The 25189-nt window shown below is 45.2% G+C and overlaps 1 protein-coding gene across 1 annotated transcript; it reads right to left on the bottom strand.

Annotated features, from left to right (window-relative positions):
- Positions 1-76: 76 nt before the first annotated feature.
- SRRT (serrate, RNA effector molecule) lies at positions 77-24163 on the bottom strand (the record flags this gene model as incomplete). The annotated part of the gene is given in 16 exon segments (XM_073623103.1): positions 77-253; positions 359-446; positions 532-621; positions 1013-1172; positions 1329-1522; positions 2585-2738; positions 2842-3015; positions 3111-3287; positions 5135-5213; positions 5409-5470; positions 6933-7075; positions 9074-9728; positions 12767-12871; positions 16035-16201; positions 16759-16928; positions 23975-24163. Coding segments are annotated over 16 exon segments (2683 nt in total), but the record flags the coding sequence as incomplete, so codon positions are not given.
- Between the last annotated feature and the right edge of the window lie 1026 nt (positions 24164-25189).

Below are 25189 nucleotides of genomic sequence, written 5' to 3'. Positions count from 1 at the left end.
AGGGAACCAGTTTATTGATCAAAACAAAATTACACATGAACTGGAAGTCCTGAAAATTTTATTAAAAAAAAAAAAAAAAAAAAATACTGACCGGATGGAGGCAGTAACGTCAGTGAGAGGTGGGAGGGAAAAGTGCAGCGACTGAGGGCGAAAAATAATAAAACAAGCGGGGGGATGTTAAAAGAAGTCTACGTCTTCTGGTGCGTCAAGGTCGCGGTACTCGATGATAGAACGTGGGTCTCCGCGCATCATCCTGTTGGGACAGAAAAACCAAAAAGGAGCATTTAAGAAGTCAGGGGACTAAAGAAAAAAAAAAAAAAATAACGTGCTAAAAGCATCCAAGATACGGCCACCTTACCGGTTGCGTGGTTTGGGGTAGACGCCTTGGCCTCTGAAGGTGTCATATCCTCTCCCGGCACCATAAGGATTGGGAGGAAACTGAGGAGCTGAAAGAAGAAGGAGGGGGGAAATTATTTCTGAAATGTTTCTACAGATGGCGATTTCATCACCCCAAACAGAGTACACACTCACCTCCGTAACCCATCATTTGGGGCCGCGGCTGATTATATTGCAAGAGGGCCTGGGGTCCCTGGTGAGGGTAAAGCAGTCCGGGTGCCAGTCCTGAAAAAAAAAAAAAAATTGTAAAATATATAAAAAATATATATATATATATATATATATATATATATATATATATATATATATATATATATATATATATATATATATATATATATATAAAAAAATATATATATATATATATATATATATATATATATATATATATATATATATATACATATATATACACACACACTTATATATATATTTTTATTTTTTGTTATTTATACATTATTATTATTATTATAATAATAAATAATGTTTGAGTCTAAAAAATGAGCCTGGTGTTACAGAAGGTGGCTACAAGTCTATCGTCCTCCTGCAGGGTGAAACATACAGAAGGGGATACGAGTCTGTTCTCCACCTGCAGGGTAACACACATAGGACATACCTTGTGCAGCAGCCACTGGTGGTTGGATAGGTTTGACCTCTGGGAGTGCGGGACGTTTAGTATCAATCAGGAAATTATTGAAGAAAACCACTTCCTTTTTGACCTCTTCAATCTTCTCGGCGTGCTTGTTGAAGATGTGTTTCCGTACAAACTCCGGACCCTGAGCAAACAGGACATACATATTGTTACTGTACACTATGGTGACTAAGGTGAAAGAGAAAAGTTCTTATTTATGCAAAAAGTCTCCAGAATCTCTCACTGCCTGACCCCCCCCCCCCGAATAGGATGTCAGAATATAGAAAGCCCACACACTGACCTTGAATTTCTTGCCGCTCAGAGGACACAGCCATTTCTCTTTGCCCAGCTCCTGGGTGTTCGCTGTCACAAACTTCTCCACTTCCTGTTCAGGATCCTTCTTCCCGATCTTCAGCGCCTCCTCCTCAGACAGGCTCTCCCGGACAGCAAAGAGAGGGGCGAGCTTCTCCTCGAACGTCTTCTGCCAGTCAGCCACTGCAAGCATAAGTCAGAGTTTTAGAAGAATTACACCGACCATCATGTTCATCGCCATGCACCCCAGAGGACCCAGAGTCATCTAATGACCCTTAGTACACCCCAGGTCATCTAGTTAAGACCAAAGGATTCAGAGTCATCTAGTGACCCTAGTGCACCCCAGAGGATCCCGAGTCAGCTAGTGCACCCCAGAGGATCCCGAGTCAGCTAGTGCACCCCAGAGGATCCCGAGTCAGCTAGTGCACCCCAGAGGATCCCGAGTCAGCTAGTGCACCCCAGAGGATCCCGAGTCAGCTAGTGCACCCCAGAGGATCCCGAGTCAGCTAGTGCACCCCAGAGGATCCCCGAGTCAGCTAGTGCACCCCAGAGGATCCCCGAGTCAGCTAGTGACCCCAGAGGATCCCCGAGTCAGCTAGTGACCCCAGAGGATCCCCGAGTCAGCTAGTGACCCCAGAGGATCCCCGAGTCAGCTAGTGACCCCAGAGGATCCCCGAGTCAGCTAGTGACCCCAGAGGATCCCCGAGTCAGCTAGTGACCCCAGAGGATCCCCGAATCAGCTAGTGACCCCAGAGGATCCCCGAGTCATCTAGTGACCCCAGTGCACCCCAGAGGATCCCGAGTCAGCTAGTGCACCCCAGAGGATCCCGAGTCAGCTAGTGCACCCAGAGGATCCCCGAGTCAGCTAGTGACCCCAGAGGATCCCCGAGTCAGCTAGTGACCCCAGAGGATCCCCGAGTCAGCTAGTGACCCCAGAGGATCCCCGAGTCAGCTAGTGACCCCAGAGGATCCCCGAGTCAGCTAGTGACCCCAGAGGATCCCCGAGTCAGCTAGTGACCCCAGAGGATCCCCGAGTCAGCTAGTGACCCCAGAGGATCCCCGAATCAGCTAGTGACCCCAGAGGATCCCCGAGTCATCTAGTGACCCCAGTGCACCCAATTTGCATCATCTAATCAGTCCTCAGTGGATATGGATCTTTGTTTGTGAGAGAACGAAGGTGCCAAGAGAAATAAAATTAAAAAAAAAAAAAAAAAAAAAAGGCAGAAATTCTCCTTGGCCACTTACCTTCTCTGTGGGAAACGCGATTTGGGGGGATGGGACCTCGGACATGCATGATTCCACAACGAGTTGGCATCTCATCTTCGCTGGGATAGTCGCAGGTAATATAATAATCTACGGAATGTACAATACGCAGGTAGAGGAGCAGCTTGTCCAGGACCTGTGTAGACAAAGAATACAAATGAGCAATGCAGGGACATGGCTGTATGTTTTTAGTACAGAGAGACTATGGTCTGTGGTGCGATTTGAGCCCATTTAGGTACCTTGATCAGCTTGTCGTCCCTCTCCACTGTAATCTCGGTCGGGTTGCCTTCCTTCGGCGGTTCGGCTCCACCTGTCCTTCCTGACCCCCACAGCAAGTCCTCCTCTTCTGCGCTGACCTCATCTATCAGGTAATCTGTGATGTTCTTCAGAATAGGGTTCTGGGCTGCCACCTCCTACAAACAAAAAAAAGAAGTAGTAATTGGTTGGAGACCCAAGGCGATGCATCCAATCACATCGCTGAACTTGTTAGTTCCCACCAGGGACTCACCTGGCCATCCTGTGTCTCCTTCCAGAGCTGTCCCCTCTCGTCCAGGGCATGGATGAGTTTGGCAGCCAGCTTGATGTCGTTGCGCAGGATTGGTCGGTGCTGTGTGATGCCGTTCACGTGGCGGATACGCCAGGACAGCTCTCGGTTCACCACCGGGCTGAGCTCACAATCACGCAGCTGGAAATTAAAGCAAAGTGATGACATACGAAGAATGCAAAGACAGCGCCGGCGGTGACCTCTGAGGTATCTCAAAGCATACACAAGGGTAATTAAAAGCGGAATTCCACCCAAAAGTGTGACTTCTGCTTAAACGCTTCCTCCCCCCCCTCCCGGTGTCACATTTTTCACCTTTTGGGGGGACCCGTTTTTGACAGATCCCCTTCCCCACTCCCAGGAGACAGGACACGGCCTGATCTCCCAGAAGTTTGGCCCCCTCCTCCTTACCTCCCGCAGCGCCAAGTACAAAGGACAAGTTTATAGTGAAAGCAGCAGCAGAAATTGAAGGGTTTCTGCAACAAAAAAACTGTATGTGTATAAGATATTGCCTCTAATAGATTGAAACATTAATTATAAATTAATAAATGCAATTGCCTGTAATATTAGAAGCAATTATATGAATTCATAAATATATATATTTTATTAAGGAATAGTTAAAAGGCAAAACATTTTTTTTTCGATTTGAATAGAGTTGAGATGGATTAGAACACCTGTCAGTTTTTATTGCAGTCTGTGCTCTCCCCTTATAGAGAGTCATCTTCTCTAGTTGTCCTGTTTACATGATCATTGAAAGGTTAAGAAAATCCCACATGTTTGGTTGTCCCCAGAAAAGTAATCTTCCATTTCTGGTGGCCTAGTGAGGTCCGCAATTCCTTAATGTGCAGGGAATTTTTTCTCCCTTCCTGTTTTGGCTATGGGGCAGGAAATGAAGGAAAATCTCCCCAATGGGATGCAGATGGCAAATAAAAAGACCTGACAAAAGGTTATAACCCTCGTTTGCTCTGCTCAAAAAAAAAAAAGGAAAAAAAAAAAAAAGTTTTGCCTATAATATATCATGACAGGCTCTCTATATCTATATCTATATATATATATATATATCTATATATATATATATATATATATATATATATAGATATATATATATATATATATATATATATATATATATATATATATATATATATATATCTCTCTATCTATGTGGATGGATAGATATATATAGATATATATATATATATATATATATATATATATATATATATATATATATATATATATATATATATATATATATATATATATATATATAGATTAGATGTAGATCTATATATCTCTCTATCTATATCGCATTACAAGCCGTCATAATATACTATAGGTAAAACTTTTTTTTTTCAATTTTTGAGTAGAGCAAAGGAGGGTAATAAGCTTTTGTCGTGTGTGTGTGTGTGTGTGTACACACATATATTATAATTTCCGCTAAATATATTATATGTTGATTGAATTTTATTAATTTCAATCTACATTACTCAACAATTAAGTTTTCTCACTATTGGTGGTTTTATTTCTCACTATTGGTGGTTTTATCATGCCGATATGATTTGTACCACTTTATTGTTTGCTCTTATTGTGCTTGTCATTGCGCTTTTTATTAGGATTAATCTCATAATGCCCCTGGGTCCACCACACCATGGTTTTGCTTCCCTGAGCCACTGAATTCTTCAGGAGCCATTGGCTCCCGCTGCTGTCAATTAGATCCCATGACACGGGAGGCGGGGCCGAGTCCAGCTGTCTGCCAATAGACGCAGCAGAACTCGGGAGCGTGCGCCCGCACGGGTGCCCTACATGGAAAGCGGCTCTCTGTGGGGGCACCCAATGAAGAGGAGGAGCGCCGCTGGGGATACCCAGAAGAGGAGGATCGGGGCCACTCTGTGCAAAACGCTTGCACAAATGGGAGGCACATATGATATGTTTGCTATATAAAAAAAAAAAAAAAATAATGAACCTTTACAAATCACTTTAATACATACCCGAATATTCTGCAGATTCCAGCAGATCTCTTTAATGTTGACCCCGCGATCAAACGTCACGTAACCCTTGCGGAGAAACCTGCAAAAAACGAGCACAAAGAGAGACAATATTACTATTGCTTTCAGGTGCTCCTGAGCTGCTTTTGCATTCACAGCATCTTGTATGAAGAAGACTGGAAGCTCAGACACAAACAAACAAAGCCTAGGCTGCTTGTGGTAAGCATTGTTATCACCCCCCCCCCCCCTTTCCCTCAGTCAGGGCTTCCCCTCTTACCTCCTCTCAGGCTGAGGGTCAGACAGCGCCACCCGCAGGAATCCCGGGTATCTTTTGCACAGCTGGAACGAAAACAGACGAGAGAAGACGAGATCAGTTGAAGGAACATACAAGGGCATGAATAAAATGCTGAGGCTGGGTTCACATCTGTGCTGGTGATTCCCGCTGCGGGGAAACGCACCTGTGCCCACAGCCAAAAAAAAAAAGTAAAAAAACAAAAAAATATATATTTTTTTTAAAAATAAAATAAAAAAAATTAAATTAAAAAAATAATAAAACAAAAAAAAATTGATATATATTATATCTATATATAGATATATATAGTAAAAAAATAAAATAAAAATCGCAGGGGCTGTGTGCGGGTGCCAATGACTTACTGGAAATCTCACCCGCACTGGGGACCGCACTTCACTTGCAATATAAATGGCGAGACCAAGTACAGTAAATGGATTTTTAAAAAAATATGCTGATAGAATGACACGGAAATAAAAAAAAAAAAAAAAAAAAAAAAAAAATGTAAACATCTCTTGTAATAGAAATAGGGCACGACAGGTCCTCTTTATGAAGAGATCTGGGGTCTACAAGTCTCCACATCTCTCCTCTAGGCTGGGAAGCCCGAAGTAAAAAAAAAAAAAAAATATATATATATATATATATATATATATATATATATATATATATATATATATATATATATATATATATATATATATATATATATATATATATATATATGCTTCCCAACCGAGGCAACGCAATGTTTTCTAATGCAGAGCCTGGGCGTGACCTCATAACGTCTCCTCCCACTGCTTTTATCAGCAGTCGAGCAGCTAGTTAGCTGCTCTGATTGCTATTGGAAGAGAGCTCACTGCCTGTAAAAAAAAAAAAAAAGAAAAGAGAAAAAAATAAATAATAATAATATAAAAAAAAAAAAAAGTTTACTGGGGTGATTCCTGCATCCCAGTCCAGCCACTTGAAGACCGATGACGTACCAGGTACGCGATTGGTCGGCAAGTGGTTGAATCAAGCAGAGAATTGGATTGCTTTCAATAGGTGTGAGTAACCGACCTGCCCTAAAGCTGCCCCCATACATTATACAAATTTTCTTGTTCGATTTCCTTTAGGATTTACCTTCATCTATGTAGTGCAAAGACCTTCCTCTGATTGCATACAAACTGAAAGTGTTTAGGTGTGACCTCATATTATATGGTTTTGGTAAAACTAAAGAAGGAAAAAAATTGTACAATGTATGGCCAGTGTAAAGGAAGCACAATGGCTGTACAGGCACAGCATACAGGACAACCCCAACATATATACGAGGGATGATTTTGGTAAAAAAGGAAAAAAAAATTGTACAATGTATGGCCAGCTTAAAGGAAGCACAATGGGTGTGCAGCACCCCCCTGTGCACATAGGACAACCCCCAATACATATAATGGGGGATTAATAATGATCTGATCACATTCAGAAAAAAAAAAAAGTCTAATGCAGCTACAACAGCCGGCCTCTGGGTGGAGCTCTCACCGCAGTGATTTCGGCCTTGGAAATGTTGGGGGCCACGTTCCTCATGAAGAGGGAGCAGGTCTTGTGTAAGGGGCGGGGCTTCACCACATCCTCCTTGGGTTTTTCTTTTGGCTTCTCCTCTTCTTCCTTCTTAGGGGAATCCTCTGCCCAATCAAAAAACAACAACAGATCAGTTACGATATTTAAATTCTCCTTCCAGCCTCCCCTTTCAGTCTTATACCGACTCCTTTCCTGGATTGAAATGTCTTATTCCTGATTTCATAGCACACTATGAGCTTCTCACAGCGTGCATTAGAAGCTGCAGCATGTCAGATAGAGCTCCGCCTCATTTCCTCTTCACCTGACTGTCCCTGGCTCCACCCCCTTTCATTGGATTTCAGTTCTTGCAATGGTGGAGGTTCAGCACCCCATGTGGCCATTACTGAGTCTCCATGCAAATGTAGCCACACTCCCAAGAATGGAAGGACGTATAACCCCTGCCAACAGTGAGCCTACTGCCTGCATCAGGATAGAGCGTAAGAGATGTTTTCAGGAAGCACCCTGCTGTCCCCTCCCACCAGCCATGATCTGCCTGCATTGCACAGGAGGAGGACAGAGACCCAGCGATGACATCACTGGATCTACAATGAGGTATGGGCTTTTGGGAAGAGTTAAGGAAATATTAAAAAAATGCCCTGATGGGTGGGAGTCAGTCTGGAGGAGTCAACTTTCCTAGGAAGGCCGCATTCCCATACAGACCGCCCTACTCAACGCACACGTGTGATGCCAAGCCTCTACCATTGCAATCCAATGAAGAAAAGGAAAAGGCTTGACCCTGATGGAGGTCCTCCAACCAGGAAACGAGGAGTCATGTAGATAAGGAATGGGAGGAAACCGGGAAGGCAAAATGACAGGTCGATAAAAAGCCGAAGTTTAGCTAAAATCAAAAAACACAAAAATCAGCACAAGGGACATAACTTGCAGTTAAGTATGTGACCCTTGTGCTGAGGATTCTTCTTTTAGGAGAAATCTTCCTATGTGCTAAGCCTCTGCTTCGTCAGTACACAAGTTCAGCAGCTCCTCAGCGCCTATCAGTACACTAGTTCAGCAGCTCCCCAGCTCCATCAGTACACTAGTTCAGCAGCTCCTCAACTTCATCAGTACCCTCGCTCAGCAGATCCCCAGCGCTATCACTACCCTTGTTCATCAGATCCCTTACTCAGTAGTACCCCCAGCTCTGCTGATCCCCCATTTAGTAGTAACCCCCAGCTCTGTTGATCCTCTGTTTTGCTGCTCCTCCTCCTCTCCCCGCTCACTTCAGGCTGTATTGCTCCCACGCTCTGCACCACATGTGAAATCTGCAAGTTTCTCCTGATCTTGTCCCCCAGCTCTATTGATCCTCTGCCACTCAGTCCCTCCCTCTCTGGGTCCCTGCCCACCTCACGCTACAACATTCCCATGTTGCACACCACACGTGACATCCACTATTTGCTATACTCCAGTCCGGGCCTCGCTCACCTTCCCACTACTCAACACTACATGTGACATCTGCACCAGACACTCCCAGAATATATTCACATGAACCCAAAGTGACAGCTGACAACGTCTTTTCAGTTCACTTGTTGGTTTCCCAGTGCATCCTGGGATCTCTCATACCAACCTCCAAAACAAAGCAAAGCCAACGCTGAATAAAAGCCCATCAAAAGCTGCAGGTGCTGTAAGCGAGCGTTGTCAGACTTCTATGGAGGCTTTGCAAATGCTTTGAAGCACCAAGAAAATTACATGGGGTATAATTTTGTTAAAGCGAAGCAAATGCAACGTGTGAACAGAACTGGTAAGGTAACCACTTATTTAGTGACAGGAGCTTTGATTGACATTCAGAGTGTCCAATGCCACATTTTGAAGTGTAAACAAGTCCAAAGAGTAATAAAAAGTATGATGTCTTACTCTTAGGCTAGGACTACACACACAATTGAACCTTGCTGCTACGGAGAGATTTAACTTCTTGATAACAGTTCTCAGAGTCCAATTGATTTTAATGTTCTGCAAATTAGTTCACGTTAAATCTCTCAGTAGCAAAGATTTCATCGTCAGTGGGCTCACTGACTATTGGAAAATTCTGGGATTTACTATGCAGAACCCAAGTTCTAGGTGGCACTTACCTCTCCCATTCTGCCCCTGACTCTCCTTCTCCCGCGGAGTCTCCCTCTCCCGACTCTCTCTTTCTCGACTCTTCCGAGTCTCTCGGGTCTCTCTTTCCCGACTCTTGCGACTCTCTCGGCTTTCTCTTTCCCGACTCTTGCGACTCTCTCGGCTTTCTCTTTCCCGGCTCTTCCGGCTCTCTCTTTCTTGGCTTTCTGGACTCTCTCTTTCCCGGCTCTTCCGAGTTTCTCGGCTCTCTCTCTCTCGACTCTTCGGAGTCTCTCGGTTCTCTCTTTCCCGACTCTTCCGAGTCTCTCGGCTTTCTCTTTCCCGGCTCTTGCGACTCTCTCGGCTTTCTCTTTCCCGGCTCTTCCGGCTCTCTCTTTCTTGGCTTTCTGGACTCTCTCTTTCCCGGCTCTTCCGGGTCTCCCTTTCCGGGCTCTCTCTTTCCCGGCTCTTCCGGATCTCCCGTTCCGGGCTCTCTCTTTCCGGGCTCTTCCTGGTCTCTATTTCCGGGCTCTCTCTTTCCCGGCTTTTACGGGTCTCCCTTTCCGGGCTCTCCCTTTCTGGGCTCCCCCTTTCTGGTTTGGGGCTGCTCGGTTCAGAACCCGATCCAGATTCCGAATCGCTGCCATCATCACTGTCTCCGCTGTGCTTCCTTTTTCTCTTGGTCGACTGCAAAACAAAAATAGGGAGATAAAAAAAAAAAAGTAAAAAAAAAAAAAAACCCACACATCACCCATGAGTTCCTTCCAGAAAGCTTTCTACAGAGAAAAAAGAAAAAGGAAGACGGACCACGAAATGAGAAGCCTTTTTTTTTTTTTTTAGAGAGAAATAAAAATAAATACAAATAGATGACTTCCCACCCCACACACTTAATTAACCGTCAGCGTCCATGACATTTGCCTAGGAAGAACCGATGGCCCCATTCACCCCCACACTGCCATTTTAAATCTCTATGTCATTGGTGACTGGCTTCCTCCTCGCTCCCTGAGCTGGCCCACCAATGACCTCTGCACCAGATTGCACGGCTGGTTCTAACTAGAGGTCAGCTGATATATCAGACAATATTTGGCCTTTTTTAAGAAATCAGCCGATTATTATGCAAATACGGCCGATTTAATCATACCGTGCCCCGTCGACCCACAAGTGTTCCTCCTCCCTTCCCCACACTCCATTGGCAGAGCAGCGCTTGACGCTTTCCGGAGCCACCGAGTGTGAAACTGACATTTGTAACTGAATGCAAAGAGAGACCTGCTGTCAGAATTCAGCAGTGATGTCGGGGGTGGGCAGGACCGGCAGCTATCAAACACAAGCCAATGGGGATGGGATCTGTGCGGGCCGCCACGTATGAGTGGCCCGAGCCCCCCTTCTAAAGCAGCCCAATCCTTGGCTGGCGCTCGATAGTTGCTGGGTTCCACCCACCCCCGACATCACCGCTGAATTTTTGACAGCTGGTCTCTCTCTGCATTCAGTTACATATGTCAGTTACACACCTGCCAGTGTCAATCAGTGCCACCCGCCGAAAAAAGAAAGAAAAAAAAAATTGGCGTAAAATATCGGCCGTAAAAAAATAAAAATCGCAGCATATATTGGCCATCCCGATTTCTAAATTTTGACATCAGCCAGAGAAAAACCCATATCGGTCGACCTCTAGTTTTAACTAACTATTGCCATGGCTTTAGTGGCATTACGCCACACAACAATCTAGTTGCTGAAGCAAGAGCAAAACACAAAAAAGAAAACAAAATCACAAACCAGGCTAGATCAAGGATCATATGTAAACCCTGGAGCTGCGGCCTGTGTACATACTGCCGTGGCTTCAACAATGCCAGCTTTTGTCACACGATGACACCTATGGCAAAGTGTAAACAACTGCGGGAAGCAAGCAACGTACTACTTTCCGAGATCTCTCAAGATATCATGAAATGCTACAAGAGCTCCCTGGAAAGTGCTGGTGATGTAACCTTCCCAGGAGGCAGTGCCTTGGGAGAGGTAGAAGAGAAATAGTTGGAAGTTTTCATACCATTTTGACTTATTCGTGTAATGTGTTTAATGCTGATCATGCAAGTGTGCTTTTGAAGGGGAAAAGGTCAGCTGTAAGGACGTAGGAGTTCCCGTTCGCTCATTACCAACCATATATACACAGATCTCTTCTCACCCCTGATCCCCGACTGGAGCTATGAGAAATTAGTCACAAGGTCTGTAGTCATTACTGTATAGAGCCCTTACAGGAAGCTCCCCCTCCCCGAGTCCCAACCATGGCCCATGAAGGGAAACCTCCCCTTATTCCTGCAGTACCCCAGAATATCCCTCTTCTCTGTCTAGAGTTATGTGAGGAGATAGTGGCCAGCGTGAGAGCCGTTGGTCATTACTATCTATGGCCCAAGGAGAGAGATGTCCCCTCACTCCAAAAATAGACCAGAGTAATCTCCCCCCCCCCGATTGCAGCCAGTACAAAGATCTCCCCAAACCCTGAAAAAATGGCCCACACAGAGGAGCTATCCCCTCTCCCCAACCCATACAGAAAGCTCTCCCCCTCGCCAAGACTGTGGCCCACACAGAGGAGCTATCCCATTGCCTAGACCGTGGCCCATAGAGAAAGCTCTCTCCCCTCACCCAGCCCGTGGCCCATACAGAGGATCTATCTCCTTGCCCCGACCGTGGCCCATATAGAAAGCTCTCCACGACCGTTTGCCATACAGAGGAGCTATCCCCTCGCCCAGACCTTGGCCAATACAGAGGAGTTATCCCCTCGCCCAGACTGTGGCCCATACAGAGGAGCTATCCCCTCGCCCGGATCGTGGCCCATACAGAAAACTCTCCACCTCGCCCCGACCGTGGCCCATACAGAAGAGCTATCCCCTAGCCCCGACCGTGGCCCACACAGAGGAGCTATCCCCACCCCCCGACCGTGGCCCACACAGAGGAGCTATCCCCTCGCCCCGACCTTGGCCCATACAGAGGAGCTATCCCCTCGCCCAGACCGTGGCCCATATAGAAAGTTCTCCACGACCGTGGCCCATACAGAGGAGCTATCCCCTCGCCCAGACCTTGGCCCATACAGAGGAGCTATCCCCTCGCCCAGACCTTGGCCCATACAGAGGAGCTATCCCCTCGCCCAGACCTTGGCCCATAAAGAGGAGCTATCCCCTCGCCCAGACCGTAGCCCATACAGAGGAGCTATCCCCTCGCCCAGACTGTGGCCCATACAGAGGAGCTATCCCCTCGCCCGAACCGTGGCCCATACAGAAATCTCTTCACCTCACCCCAACCGTGGCCCATACAGAAGAGCTATACCCTTGCCCCGACCATGGCCCATAAAGAGGAGCTATCCCCTCGCCCAGACCGTAGCCCATACAGAGGAGCTATCCCCTCGCCCAGACTGTAGCCCATACAGAGGAGCTATCCCCCCTCGCCCCGATCATGGCCCATACAGAGGAGCTATCTCCCTGCCCAGACCAAGGCCCATACAGAAAGCTCTCCCCCTCACCCAGACCGTGGCCCATACAGAGGAGCTATCCCCTCGCCTCGACCGTGGCCCATACAGAAAGCTCTAACCCGCTGGCCCAGACCGTGGCCCGAACAAAAAAAAAAAAAAAAGGGGGAGCTCTCCCCTCATCTCTGCACCAGCTAGAAGCTGAACATCCCTGTTCCCTGTCTGGGGTCATGAGGACACAGTGGCCAGACAGATATAAAAACCTTCATTGTACCTTTCTGATTTCCCGCTCTGGCTCCTCTTTCTCCACCTTCTTCTCTTCTTCCTCTTCAGGTTTGGCTGGTTTTTCCTCCACTTCCCCCTCCTTCTCCGTGTCAGTCTAGGAGACAAATGATGACAGGTTCTCAAAACTACTCAACGCTGAGCAAAGCCGTAAATGATTGTCAGCTGAGCTCCTTGAATGACAAAAACAGCTCTGTGTATGTCCTGTCTGTGTAAAGGGAGAGCAGTCCCAGGACTTGAACCCTTCAGACTACAAGATCTGTGAGATCCCCTCTGCTGCATCATTCTGACAGCGGGAACAGCCAATAGGAGCAGAGCGGGGACATTTCACAATCATCCCAATTCCACTCTTCACTGAGGACACACACAGCTTTGGAGGTTGCCTGCTGTGTTTCATTACTCCTATACTCAAGATATTCACCATACTCAGCCTACACTCTTTATGGACCAACAAGGTCTCTTTGGATACATCACTACACCCATGCCTGCTCTCCGTTTGGCCCCTGGCGAGGTCCCATCTGACTCTGCCCCCTCAGCTCCCTGGTGAGGCACCTGCTGCCGCCGTCTTGGAGCTGCACACCTGTTAGCCATGGTCAAGCTCAGTGGTACATTGCTACACAAATCCACCCCTGAAGAGCGAGCTGGATCTCGAAACTAGTCGGGTAGTATGATGCCCGTGTACTATGACTGCCATTACAGCTATGTGTCAATATCTCGTTTATGTATCTTTTTAAATTGGCAACTGTTGGTGTTATCTATGCATGTAAACAATTTTTCTTGAATAAACCTTATACTCTATTTACTACTGTTATGTTTACTGGCGGAAACGGTACCCACTTCATTTAAAGTCCCGGGGCGCATCTTTCGTTTTATTTTCCCAATCATGGAAGCATTTTCTTCTCCCTGGGTAAGACCAGACACCACTGAACTGAACACTTCCATATATTAACCAAATGGAAGGTTCTACCCCCTTCATGGCCAAGACATTTTTTGCCATTCAGCACCGCGCTACTTTAACTGGTAATTGCAAAGTCATGCAACGCTGCACCCAAATGTGATTTGTATTTTCACACAAATAGAGCTCTCTTTTGGTGGTACTTGATCACCACTGCATTTTTTTTATGTTTATTATATAAAAGAAAGAAGCCCAGAAAAAAAAAAAAAAAAAAAATGTAAAAAAAAAAAAAGATAACATTTTCTACTTTGTTATAAAACATCCAATAAAATCGAATTTGATACATTTAGGCCAAAATGTATTCTGCTACATATAAAAATGCGTTTTTCTTGGCTTCTGTTATAAAATTTTGCAAATAAATAATCTTTCTTCATAAATTTAGGCCAAATTGTATTCTGAAAAAATTCTGTGAAAATAACCCAGATCAGTGTATATTATTTAGTCTGTAGGAAAGTTATAGAGTCCACAAACTATGTAATATATATCTGAAAACTGATCAATCCTGATGTACCGATGGGCCTCATTTCTTAAAACCCGAAAAAGCCAGGACAGTACAAATAGCCCCCAAATTACCCCTTCTTGGAAAGTAGACTGTCCAAGGTATTTAATAAGAGGCATGGTGAGTTTTTTGAAGTTGTAATTTTTTTGTCACAATTTTTTGGAAAATGAATAAAAATTTGGGGGATTTCTCCACCTCAAACCCCCCCCCCCCAATTTTTTTTTGTTTTACGTACTGTCACCAGTGCAGTACAGCGGCATCATAAAACTGGTGTGGCGGCGATCAGGGACACTGACTGGTGGCAGTATGTTAATTTAAAAAAAAAAAAAAAAAAAAAAATTTATTCAATTTAACTTTTTTTTTTTTTTTTTGTAACCACTTCGATACCGGGCACTTTCGCCCCTTCCTGCCCAGGACAATTTTCAGCGCTGTCGCACTTTGAATGACAATTGCGCAGTCATGCAACACTGTACCCAAACTAAATTTTTATCATTTTCTTCCCAAAAATAGAGCTTTCTTTTGGTGGCATTTGATCACCACTGCGGTTTTTATTTCTTGCTAAACAAACTTAGTTTGTCATAAAATTTCGTTTTCTCCTTCACAGACGGGCACTGATGAGGCGGCACTGATATGTAGAATTGATGGGCACTGACAGGTGTTACTGCTGGGTACTGATTGGCAATGTGGTGGGCTCTGACAGACTATTATTGGGACACTGCTTGGCAACTGATGGGCACATCTGATTGGGGCTGTGCTGATAATCAATGTGCTCCCCCCCCCAACAGAGTAACAGGGAGAGATGCCGATCGGCTCTCCCTGTCAGCCGTTTACCAGCACTTCCTGTGATTTGTCACAGCTGATCACGTGGTAAGGCTCCTTACCACGATCAGAGATGCGGCGTGCCAGAGTGACACACTGCACTAGCGATCGCCATGCTAAATGCCCCCGCAGGCGCGTGCCGACATGTTATTCTGCTGGATGTCATATGACACCCAGTCAGGATAACAGAACCACCGCCCAGCCGTCAATCTACTATAGGCGGGAAGTGGTTAAATATACTGTCTAGTGACAATAGCTCAGTTTCACCATAGTAACATGAACGGCTAAGAATGGCTTTCATTTATGACCCATTGTTTGCTATTGTGATGCTGCGATTGGCCACAGCTATTGCATAGTACAGGGTCCTGTGATTGGCCACAGCTATTACATAGTACAGGGTCCTGTGATTGTCCCAGGTACCATGTGATCACTGTTGAACAATCACAGATAAAACACAATCGTAAAACAAACAATGATGTCATGAATGGATTCAATTCATGACTATTGTTTACTAGGTGAGGTGATTGCACAGCGATCATGTGGTCACAGCGGCCTGACGAGACCTGCAATCTGTAGATTCCTGTTAACACAATAGTCTGCGATCGTGCCCCGCTGCGCGCCCCAGGGGTGCACGTAGTTCGCATGAGCAGGGCAACATTTCTTTAAAAAAAAAAAAAAAAGTCTGCACGGTTATGTACACTTATTATTAAAGTGGTTGTAAAGGCAGGAGGTTTATCTTAATGCCTTCTATGCATTAGAATGTGACTCAGTTCGGGTGCCCCATAGCAAGCTGCTTGCTGTGGGGGCACTCAACAGGAGAGAGGGGCCAGGAGTACAGAAGAGGGACCCGAGAAGAGTAGGATCTGGGCTACTCTGTGCACAAACCCACTGCAACAGAGCAGGTAAGTATAACATGTTTGTTATTTTTATAGAAAAAAAAAAAAAAAAAAACTTTACAATCACTTTAAATTTCATCACGGCTCCTACCTTAGCAGACGCCTCTTTCTCTTCGGCCGGTTTGGCGGCCCCATCGGAGGTCCGGCCCTCCTCTTTCTTGGCGGCCTCTTTCTTGGCCGCCTCCCTTTTGGCCTGCTCTTCCTCCTCATCTAATATCTTCAAGTCGATTTCCGTTCCACCTTCCATTTTTATGACAGCTGTGACCGACAAGACGACAAAAGTTTAATAAAAGGCGCATTCAAATACCAACACTTCCCCGTACCCATGACCGGGATAGGTCGAAATAAAATTGATGTTCTGCGTGGGATGGATAATCAGCAACCTGTAAATGGAGATCAGGTGACTGGTAGATCGCAGTCTGGGCCTGCTGAACCGCCATTCCAGAGCATTAGAGTGCAATGCAGAGGGACTACTTGTAAAGTTGGACCTGTAGTAGGAAGCAAGAGACGCATAAGCCGATGCCTCCTCCTAGCGATACAACTGCACTCCACCTCCTACCCCACCTCATGATCTCCAGAGTGGTGCCAGCAGCAGGAAAGAAGAGTGAAAAGCGATCCAAGTGTGTGACAGGTGGCGATTTAAACCCATGATTGCCGTGTAATGCACACGATTGCGACACAGTAGTACAGTAATTATAGGTTTAAATCAGTTGTGAGGAGGCGACACTGTGCCCGGTGATCTTTGACTTCTCCCATGTTGTTCAGGTAGATCTCCACCTCTTTAAAAGGGTTTGCCTACCCCTGATCTACATTACCCGCATCCAGCACTTTGATGATGGACGGCGCCTTCTCCACATCCAGCAGGATCTCAGTCAGCCAGCTGTTGTCCACCAGATAGAGGAAAGCGTTAAGCCGATTGCGCAGAGCGGCCAGGGACTCCTGCTTGTGGCGGCCCACCTCGTCCGGGTGATACTTGGAGCGGAACCTGCGGATAGATGGTGCGTGCCGAGAGAGAGGGAAAAAAAAAAAAATGGAGGGAGATAGAGAGAAGGTGATGGGGGGAGAAGAAAGAAGAGTGTGAGACCGGCTGAGTGTGTGACAACATACAAGAACAGATCAACTCTACAACCCCAACACTTTCATCATCAGCATCGCTCTCCACATCCTCCTCTACATAGCCAGAACCCATCCTGCCACTCGCTTAAAGGAGAAGAGCACTTTGAGACAAAAGAGGGTTGACCTACTAAAACCTGGAGGGTGCAAAATCTTGTGCAGCTCTGCATAGAAACCAATCAGCTTCCAGGTTTTATAGTCAAAGCTTAAATTGTACAAGCGGATTGGTTACCAAGCAGAGCTGCACCAGGATTTTGCAAACTCCAGTTTTAGTAAAATCAAACCCCAAAGTGTTATCCTATTTGCCACCTTCCCCTTCCACAGAAAAGATATAAAGATAGATAGAGAAATATATAGCTAGAGAGAGAGATATAGATATATCTATCGAGAGAGAGAGAGATATAGATATATCTATCGAGAGAGAGAGAGAGAGAGAGAGATATAGATCTATCGAGAAAGAGAGAGAGAGAGAGAGATATAGATCTATCGAGAGAGAGAGAGAGAGAGAGAGATATAGATCTATCGAGAGAGAGAGAGAGAGAGAGATATAGATCTATCGAGAGAGAGAGAGAGAGAGAGATATAGATCTATCGAGAGAGAGAGAGAGAGAGATATAGATCTATCGAGAGAGAGAGAGAGAGAGAGATATAGATCTATCGAGAGAGAGAGAGAGAGAGAGAGAGAGAGAGAGAGAGAGAGAGAGAGAGAGAGAGAGAGATGTATAGAGATAAATAGAGACATATAGAGATTATATATAATTTTATTTAGAGATATAATATAGATTAGATGGATAGATATATATATATATAGATTATATATAATCTATATCAATCGATCCATCTAATCTATATAGATAGATAGAGATATATATATCTATATAGATATATATATATATATATATATATAATCTCTCTCTCTATAATCCTCTATCTATATATATATATATATATATATCTCTATCTATCTATCTATCTATCTATCTATCTATCTATCTATCTATATATACATATACATATATACATATATATATATATATATATATATATATAGATAGATAGATAGATCTATATATCTAGATCTATATATCTAGATCTATATATATAGATATATATATATATATCTATATCTCTCTCTATATCTCTCTCTCTATTATACACACTTAATTCCATTGGACGGCCTTAGTACTGCTGTTGTGTCACAAGTCTTCACTGTCCTGGCTGCGCTCGTGCATTAGTACCCCACAGACTTCTATGGGGGGGCGTGTCCCCAGTGTGGAGCCAATCGCAGACAGTGAAGACTTGTAGCGCTGGATGTAAAAAACAAAAAGCAGAACCATGGCGGTCAGGTGGAGGAAAAGTATACATCTGTGAAGGAGGAGGGTGGGTTAGATCAGGCAATGAGAGAGGGTGCAGAAAGGATCAACGCACCGTCACACTGGGTTACAATAAGGCTGGCCAGGTCTAGGCCCACCTCTGGCCTCCCCCTTCAGTCTTGCACAGTTGTACCGACTCCTCTCCTGGACTGAATCAGCTTCTCACAGCATGCATTAGAAGCTTCAGCAAGTCAGATAGAACTCCGCCTCACAAGCACGCTTCAGGAGCTTTCCAGCACCCACCAGTTACTGCACAGGGTGGCCACAAAAGGGAAGGCTTTGTGTCCCTCGTCGGCCAATCTTGGTGTGCTGAGAGTGTCAGACATCACGCATGTGCCCCAAACCCGAAAGCAATGTTTACGTTGCTGAGCCTGCAGCTCGGTCACAGTAGACAGCTCTCGGTCCTGACTAAAGATCGGTAAGCTTGGCGAGATCGATCATATGACCTTGTTTACAGTGGTCACATATCGCCCCAATCCGTCATGCTCCCTGGGCTGTTTAACCACTTCAACAGCAGACACTTTCACCCCCTTCCTGCCCAGGACAAAATTTTCAGCGCTGTCCCACCTTGAATGACAATTGCGCGGACATGCAACACTGTATCCAAATTACATTTTTATTATTTTTTGCTACAGATAGAGTTTTCTTTCTTTATTTAAATCACCACTGGGATTTTTTATTTTTTACTAAAAAAAAAAAAAAAAAATTAGTTTCTGTTTTAAATTGTTCTAAATAAGTAATTTTTCCCCTTCACTGGTGGGGCAAAACTGGTGGGGGGCAGCACTGGTGAGGCAAAACTGGTGGAGGGCGGCACTGGTGATTATCAGTGTAGATCTCCTTGCCGCTTAACGCTCTCCACTTCTCTCACGTCAGCGTGAGAAAAGGACTGACGATAACCGGATCTTCCTATTTACACTGTGTTCGGACACAGCTGGTCACATGGTAAAGAGCCGCTGTAAATGGCTCTTAACCCCGATCTGTGATCAACTGTGTCCAAAGAACTCAGCAATCACAGATCCCTGCCAACGCGTGCTGCAGGCGGCGCCCGGGAAGCGCAATCATGGAAGGAGGTCCACAGACGTCCTTCCAGCAATGTGAGCCAGCGCTGTAGCCGTATTTTGAATATAGCGCGGGCAGGATGTTGTTAAAGGGACACCGGGGCATGCGCGAAGGTGTTAAGGCCTGTTTGTGATGCTGAGCCGAAAACCAATGAATGAAAGGGACAGGAACACTCAGGTTGGCGAGGAAAGAGTAAATGATCCTGGACATCCTCCTGCCAGGAAATGAGGCACAGCTCTGAATAGCAGCAGGTTTCTAATTCACATTGTGAGAAGCTCAGTGTGCAGTGAATTCAGAGGAAGACATTTCAGTCCGGTGGGGGGGGGAGCCGGTACAACTGTGCAAGACTGGAGGGAAGGTTAGAGGTCAGATTTAAATACCCCTTTAAGGGACACAGCAGGATGGGGGGAGAGGAAGGGGTACCTCACTGCAGGACGAAGCCTGTGGGGGTCATGCAGCAGTAGCAGTTTTGCATTGTACTGTATTATATGTACTGACCCTTTCAACACCGCCATACACCCTCCCCATCCAGCAAGTTAACAACACAGATACAGTACAACTCAACATTCACATCTCCCATACATCATCAACTCAGCGTACCATTCAACATATCCACCCCCTCCCCAAATCACTCCTCCCCACCCCAAAACATTGGATTAGATCAGATCAATCACATCACCCCGGGTTTTACCTGGATCATTACCGTGTGTGCAGCAGTTTCCGAACAAAACATATTACCACCAATATCCACAGGACTTTTTTGTGGGGTTTTTTTGTGTTTTTTTTTTTACTTTGATTTGGTTTTACATTTGACATTTTTTTTTTCCTCCCCCGCTGCTGCGACCTGTCCTAGCTAATCCTAACACGTTTCAAATCTAAAGAAAACAAAAAAACCTGACTGGCTAACGTCGCAAAAAATGAGACGAACAAGGAAAAAAAAAAAAAAAAAGAAAAAATAAAGAAAAAATAACTGGCGCCAGGAGGAGGATATCCGCACCTTGAGCGTCTTCGGAGAAGGAGAGAAGTGCGTTTAGGTTACAGGGAGAAAATATGACATCATAGAACACAATATACATATCTATACATTGGATTACACACACAGAGCGTACAGAGCCAGGGAATAGAGGAGGGGGAGGGGACATGGGATAATGACACAGGAGCGGCGTCACTGTTAAAGAGAACCTGTCACATCTTACCACTTAGCAGCATCTCTCATATAATACATATAAAAAAAATTAAATTTGGAGACTCAGACCATTTATTTCAACAATCTTCCCATTGGATTACATTGTGCCCTGAACCCGTCATTTGACAATAGGCTGGGCGGGACATTCGTTCGCTCCAGATGGACGTCATATGACGTCATCCTAGTATGGCCCGTGCTGCGGCATGACGACTGATCACTGTACCTGCCTGCTGCTGGTACCATGTGATCACTGTGCCCAATCAGATCACATGACAGTTGTAAACAATGGATGGCTTCCTTTCATGAGACTCGTGTGCAACCGTGTTGCTAGCTGCGATTGGTCACAGTGATCACATAGTACAGACAAGGCCAATCACAGCCCATCTCTGCACCATGTGATTAGCACACATCACAAAAAACACACTAAACAAAAATCAGTTTTATTCAGTAAAACGGTTGCCAATAGCAGTGAAATTCACTGGAATACGCAATCGTGAAGAAAAAAAAAAAAAAAAAAAAAAAAAACACAGGTATCTGCTTCCCCCTACCCCCCAAAAGGGTCCAATTGTGGCTCTAAAGGCGGTGGGGGGAAGATATCAGATAAGCGGAAGTTCCACTTTTGGGTGGAACTACGCTTTAACGCGGGAGTCCGGCGACCAATCTTTTTTTCTTTTTTAGGTCATTGAGACACTTTGCTAATCCCAAAATAATACTCGGTTTGGGTGTAATATTTCCGCCTGTCTGTTTTCGTACTGAAAAATAACTTAAAAAATGCGATGCTGGCTGTTTCCATCTTGCTTGTGGGCATGTGAAGCCCACAAGCATTGATTTCCTGGATGCAGTGAAGGCTGTTCATTCACAGCTTGTTCACACACATGATCATTGTTTCCGCACTGAATCTTGGGAAGCCTGACACTAAGCTCCCAGGAGACAGTGCAGCGCCGGGGAAAGGCAATAAACACGCCTACTCCCATGGGAGGAGAGACAGGAAGTGCCACAATAAAGTACAATATAAAGGTAATTACAGCGATTAAAAAAAATTTTCCTGCGGCATTTTAACATCTATGCAATTAACTGAAGGGGGTAAGATTAAGTTAAAAATTTGAGTGGAACCCCGCTTTAAGGTTAAACATTGATCAGGATTGATTGATTTTTTAAGAAGCATCCCATAGTTTGTGGGCTCTAACAAAAAAAAAAAAAAACACACCTTTCCTACAGACTAAATAATATACGCTGATTTGGGTTATTTTCACCAAAGTAATGCAGCAGAATATATTTTGACCGTTTCAAAATTTTCTGTCTTTTTGTTTATACAGCAAAAAAAAAAAACCCAGTGGTTTTTAAATACCACAAAAAGAAAGTTCTATTAGTGTGAAAAAAATGATAAAAATGTCATACGAGTACAGTGTTGCATGACCGCGCAATTGTGACAGCGCTGAAAATTGGCCTGGGCAGGAAGGGGGTGAAAGTGGGGCGAAGTAGTTAAAAGTGAATTTGGGGAACTCACAATATTAAAATGCACAAAAATGTTTAAAGCGAAGTTCCACCCAAAAATGGAACTTCCACTTTTTCGGTTCCTCCTCTGGTGTCACTTTTGGCACCTTTCGGGGGGGGGGGGTCAGATACCTGTATAACAGGTATTTTGCTCCCACTTCCAGGCGTAGATACCTGAGCCAACTGCAGGTATCTACACCCCTACATCCCCCCGTAGTATTCTGGGAGACACACGGGTCCCAGAAAACAGCAGGAACCAGGGGGATAGCGCAGCGTGAGTCGCGCATGCGCAGTAGGGAACCAGGAAGTGAAGCCGCAAGGCTTCACTTCCCGATTCCCTTATCGAAAATGGCAGAGGCAGCACCCGACAGCCGAGGGGGGGGGGGGGGCAGATACCTGTATAACAGGTATTTTGCTCCCACTTCCAGGCGTAGATACCTTAGCCAACCGCAGGTATCTACACCCCTACATCCCCCCGCTGTATTCTGGGAGACACACGGGTCCCAGAAAACAGCAGGAACCAGGGGGATAGCGCAGCGTGAGTCGCGCATGCGCAGTAGGGAACCAGGAAGTGAAGCCGCAAGGCTTCACTTCCCAATTCCCTTATCGAAAATGGCGGAGGCAGCACCCGACAGCCGAGGGACAGATGGGCTTCGGGTTCAGACATCGCAGGCGCCCTGGACAGCTAAGTGTCCATATTTTAAAAGTCAGCAGCTGCAGTATTTGTAGCTGCTGACTTAAAAAAAAAATACGGCAGACCTCCGCTTTAAAGTAAAGTTACTTTTTTTAATACTGTTATTAACTGATACAACCATAGTATTAAAAAAAAAAAAAAAAAAAAATGCATAAAATGTATAGTTGTATCAGTTAACAATATTAAAAGAGAAGTATGGCTTTTTTTTTTACCCATCATACTCACCTAGGTGGATGCAACATGGGTCCGATGCTGCATCTGTCCCCCAGCGCCTCTGCACTGAGAACCGATCAAACATTGCCGATGGCTCAGTTCTCACAGCTCCCCGAGCGGAGAGCTGCTGCTTCTTCTGCTCCTCCATGCTCACTGGAGCACTGAGCTGTGGAGGGGGTGGGGAGCAGCCCTCTCAGTCTGAGCAGCTCGTTTAGAGGCTGAGACAGGCATCAATCCAGGCACCTGGTGGATCCAGATAAATAACGCGGTGCTTGGACTGATTCCAGTGGCGTCAGCAGAGAAAGGACTTCAGACCGCTCTCTGCTGAAAAACGGGTCACAGGAGTGCAAAACGGATTGCACTTCTGTGACCCAGAGGAGAAACCCAGCCAAATGAGCTCAGACTGGACTTCTCCTTTAAAAAGCTTTAAAAAGGGGTACTCTGCCATCTACAGGCTGCAGTAGTCCCTGCAAGCCGAAACCAAAATTTTACTTCCAAAGTCTTCCATGTGTTTTTTTTTTTTTTTAATTGGTCAGACAGAGATTGCATGGCAGGGAACTCGAACTAGAACGATGTTAGGGTTTGTACACACCAGAACATGATGCGGGAAACACACGTCCCGTGCGAGTTTCCTACACCGCATTAAAAAGAAAAAACACACTGGGTGGCCCATCTGCAGCGGGTTTCAATATATTCCTGACATCACCCTGAACCAGACCAAGGACCGCGTCCCTGTGCGATTCAGGTGTGAGCCGTCCCTTACCTGCAATTATTTCTTGGTGACAGGGTCCCTTTAATAAAGAGAAGGATGAGGAATGACAGCGACATGAAAGATACAGACAGAAGAGGGGGGATTGGAGGAGAAAAAGAGGACAGGGCAGATAAAGGCAAGCCTCGTACCATTCCTCGTCTTTATGTGCCAGGAAGAAGTCCTGCATCTGTTGGCGTCTGAACTCCAATTTGTACTCGTTGTAGCGTCTGACGGCTTCCGTCTCGTCCACCGTGTCCTCTAAGGACAGCAGGAACTCTTTGAAGGTTTTCATCACAGGGGTCGGAGTCCCTAAGTCTACATCGTGGAGGTTCCCCAGTCTAGAGAGAGAGAGAGAGAGAGAGAAGACGGAAGATTAGAATTTATATCTGATACATTCTGTACAATTTGCACAACCAATCTGAGCCACTGTCTCTTTGCCCCTAATCCCCCCCCAGCCTACTTATACTAACCTATCCAGTGATTCCCACCTTTCTTTGTCGGTACCAAGATACCCAGAGGAAGCAGAGGCATCACCTCATCTGTCTTGTGGCAATGTTCTTCTGAGCTTAGAATGGCAAAATCTATCTATTGGATAAGCATGCCCTTTATTAGTGGTTACATGATGGCTCTTCTTCCCCCACCTGGATTTCCCCAATGTTATAAGGGGAGAAGCTTAGAAGCACCCTGGACATCTCATTGTCATCATAAAGGAGAAAAATGAAGCCAGGGGGTAGCCCGGTTCTCTCATTGTTGTCATAATGGAGCAAGCTAAAAAAGGAAGTACGCTGGGTCCTTTTGTTTTGAGGGAGAAAGCTGAAACCAAGAAATACCCTGTTCTTCTCATTGTCGTCATAAGGGAGGAAGTAGGAAACCAGGTAGTACTTTGGTCCTCTCATTGACACAAGGGAAGAAGCTGAAACCAGGAAGTACCCTGGTTCTCTGATAAGGGAGGAAAGTTGAGCTTAGGAAGTACCCAGGCCTTCTCAACGTTGTCATAAAAAGGAAGTTGAAAGCAGAAGCCTGGTCTTTTCATTGTACTCGAGAGGAAACAAATCAGGAGGTACCCTGGTCTTCATTATTATAAGAGGAAACTGAAATCAGGAGGTACCCTGGTCTTCATTATTATAAGAGAGGAAACGGAAATCAGGAGGTACCCTGGTCTTCATTATTATAAGAGGAAACTGAAATCAGGAGGTACCCTGGTCTTCATTATTATAAGAGAGGAAACGGAAATCGGGAGGTACCCTGGTCTTCATTATTATAAGAGGAAACGGAAATCGGGAGGTACCCTGGTCTTCATTATTATAAGAGAGGAAACGGAAATCAGGAGGTACCCTGGTCTTCATTATTATAAGAGAGGAAAC

This window comes from Aquarana catesbeiana, linkage group LG03 (genome assembly GCF_042186555.1).
Source record: "Aquarana catesbeiana isolate 2022-GZ linkage group LG03, ASM4218655v1, whole genome shotgun sequence".
Lineage (NCBI taxonomy): Eukaryota > Metazoa > Chordata > Amphibia > Anura > Ranidae > Aquarana > Aquarana catesbeiana.
Note: the sequence above shows the minus strand (reverse complement) of the source record. Positions and strands in the feature narration are given on the sequence as shown.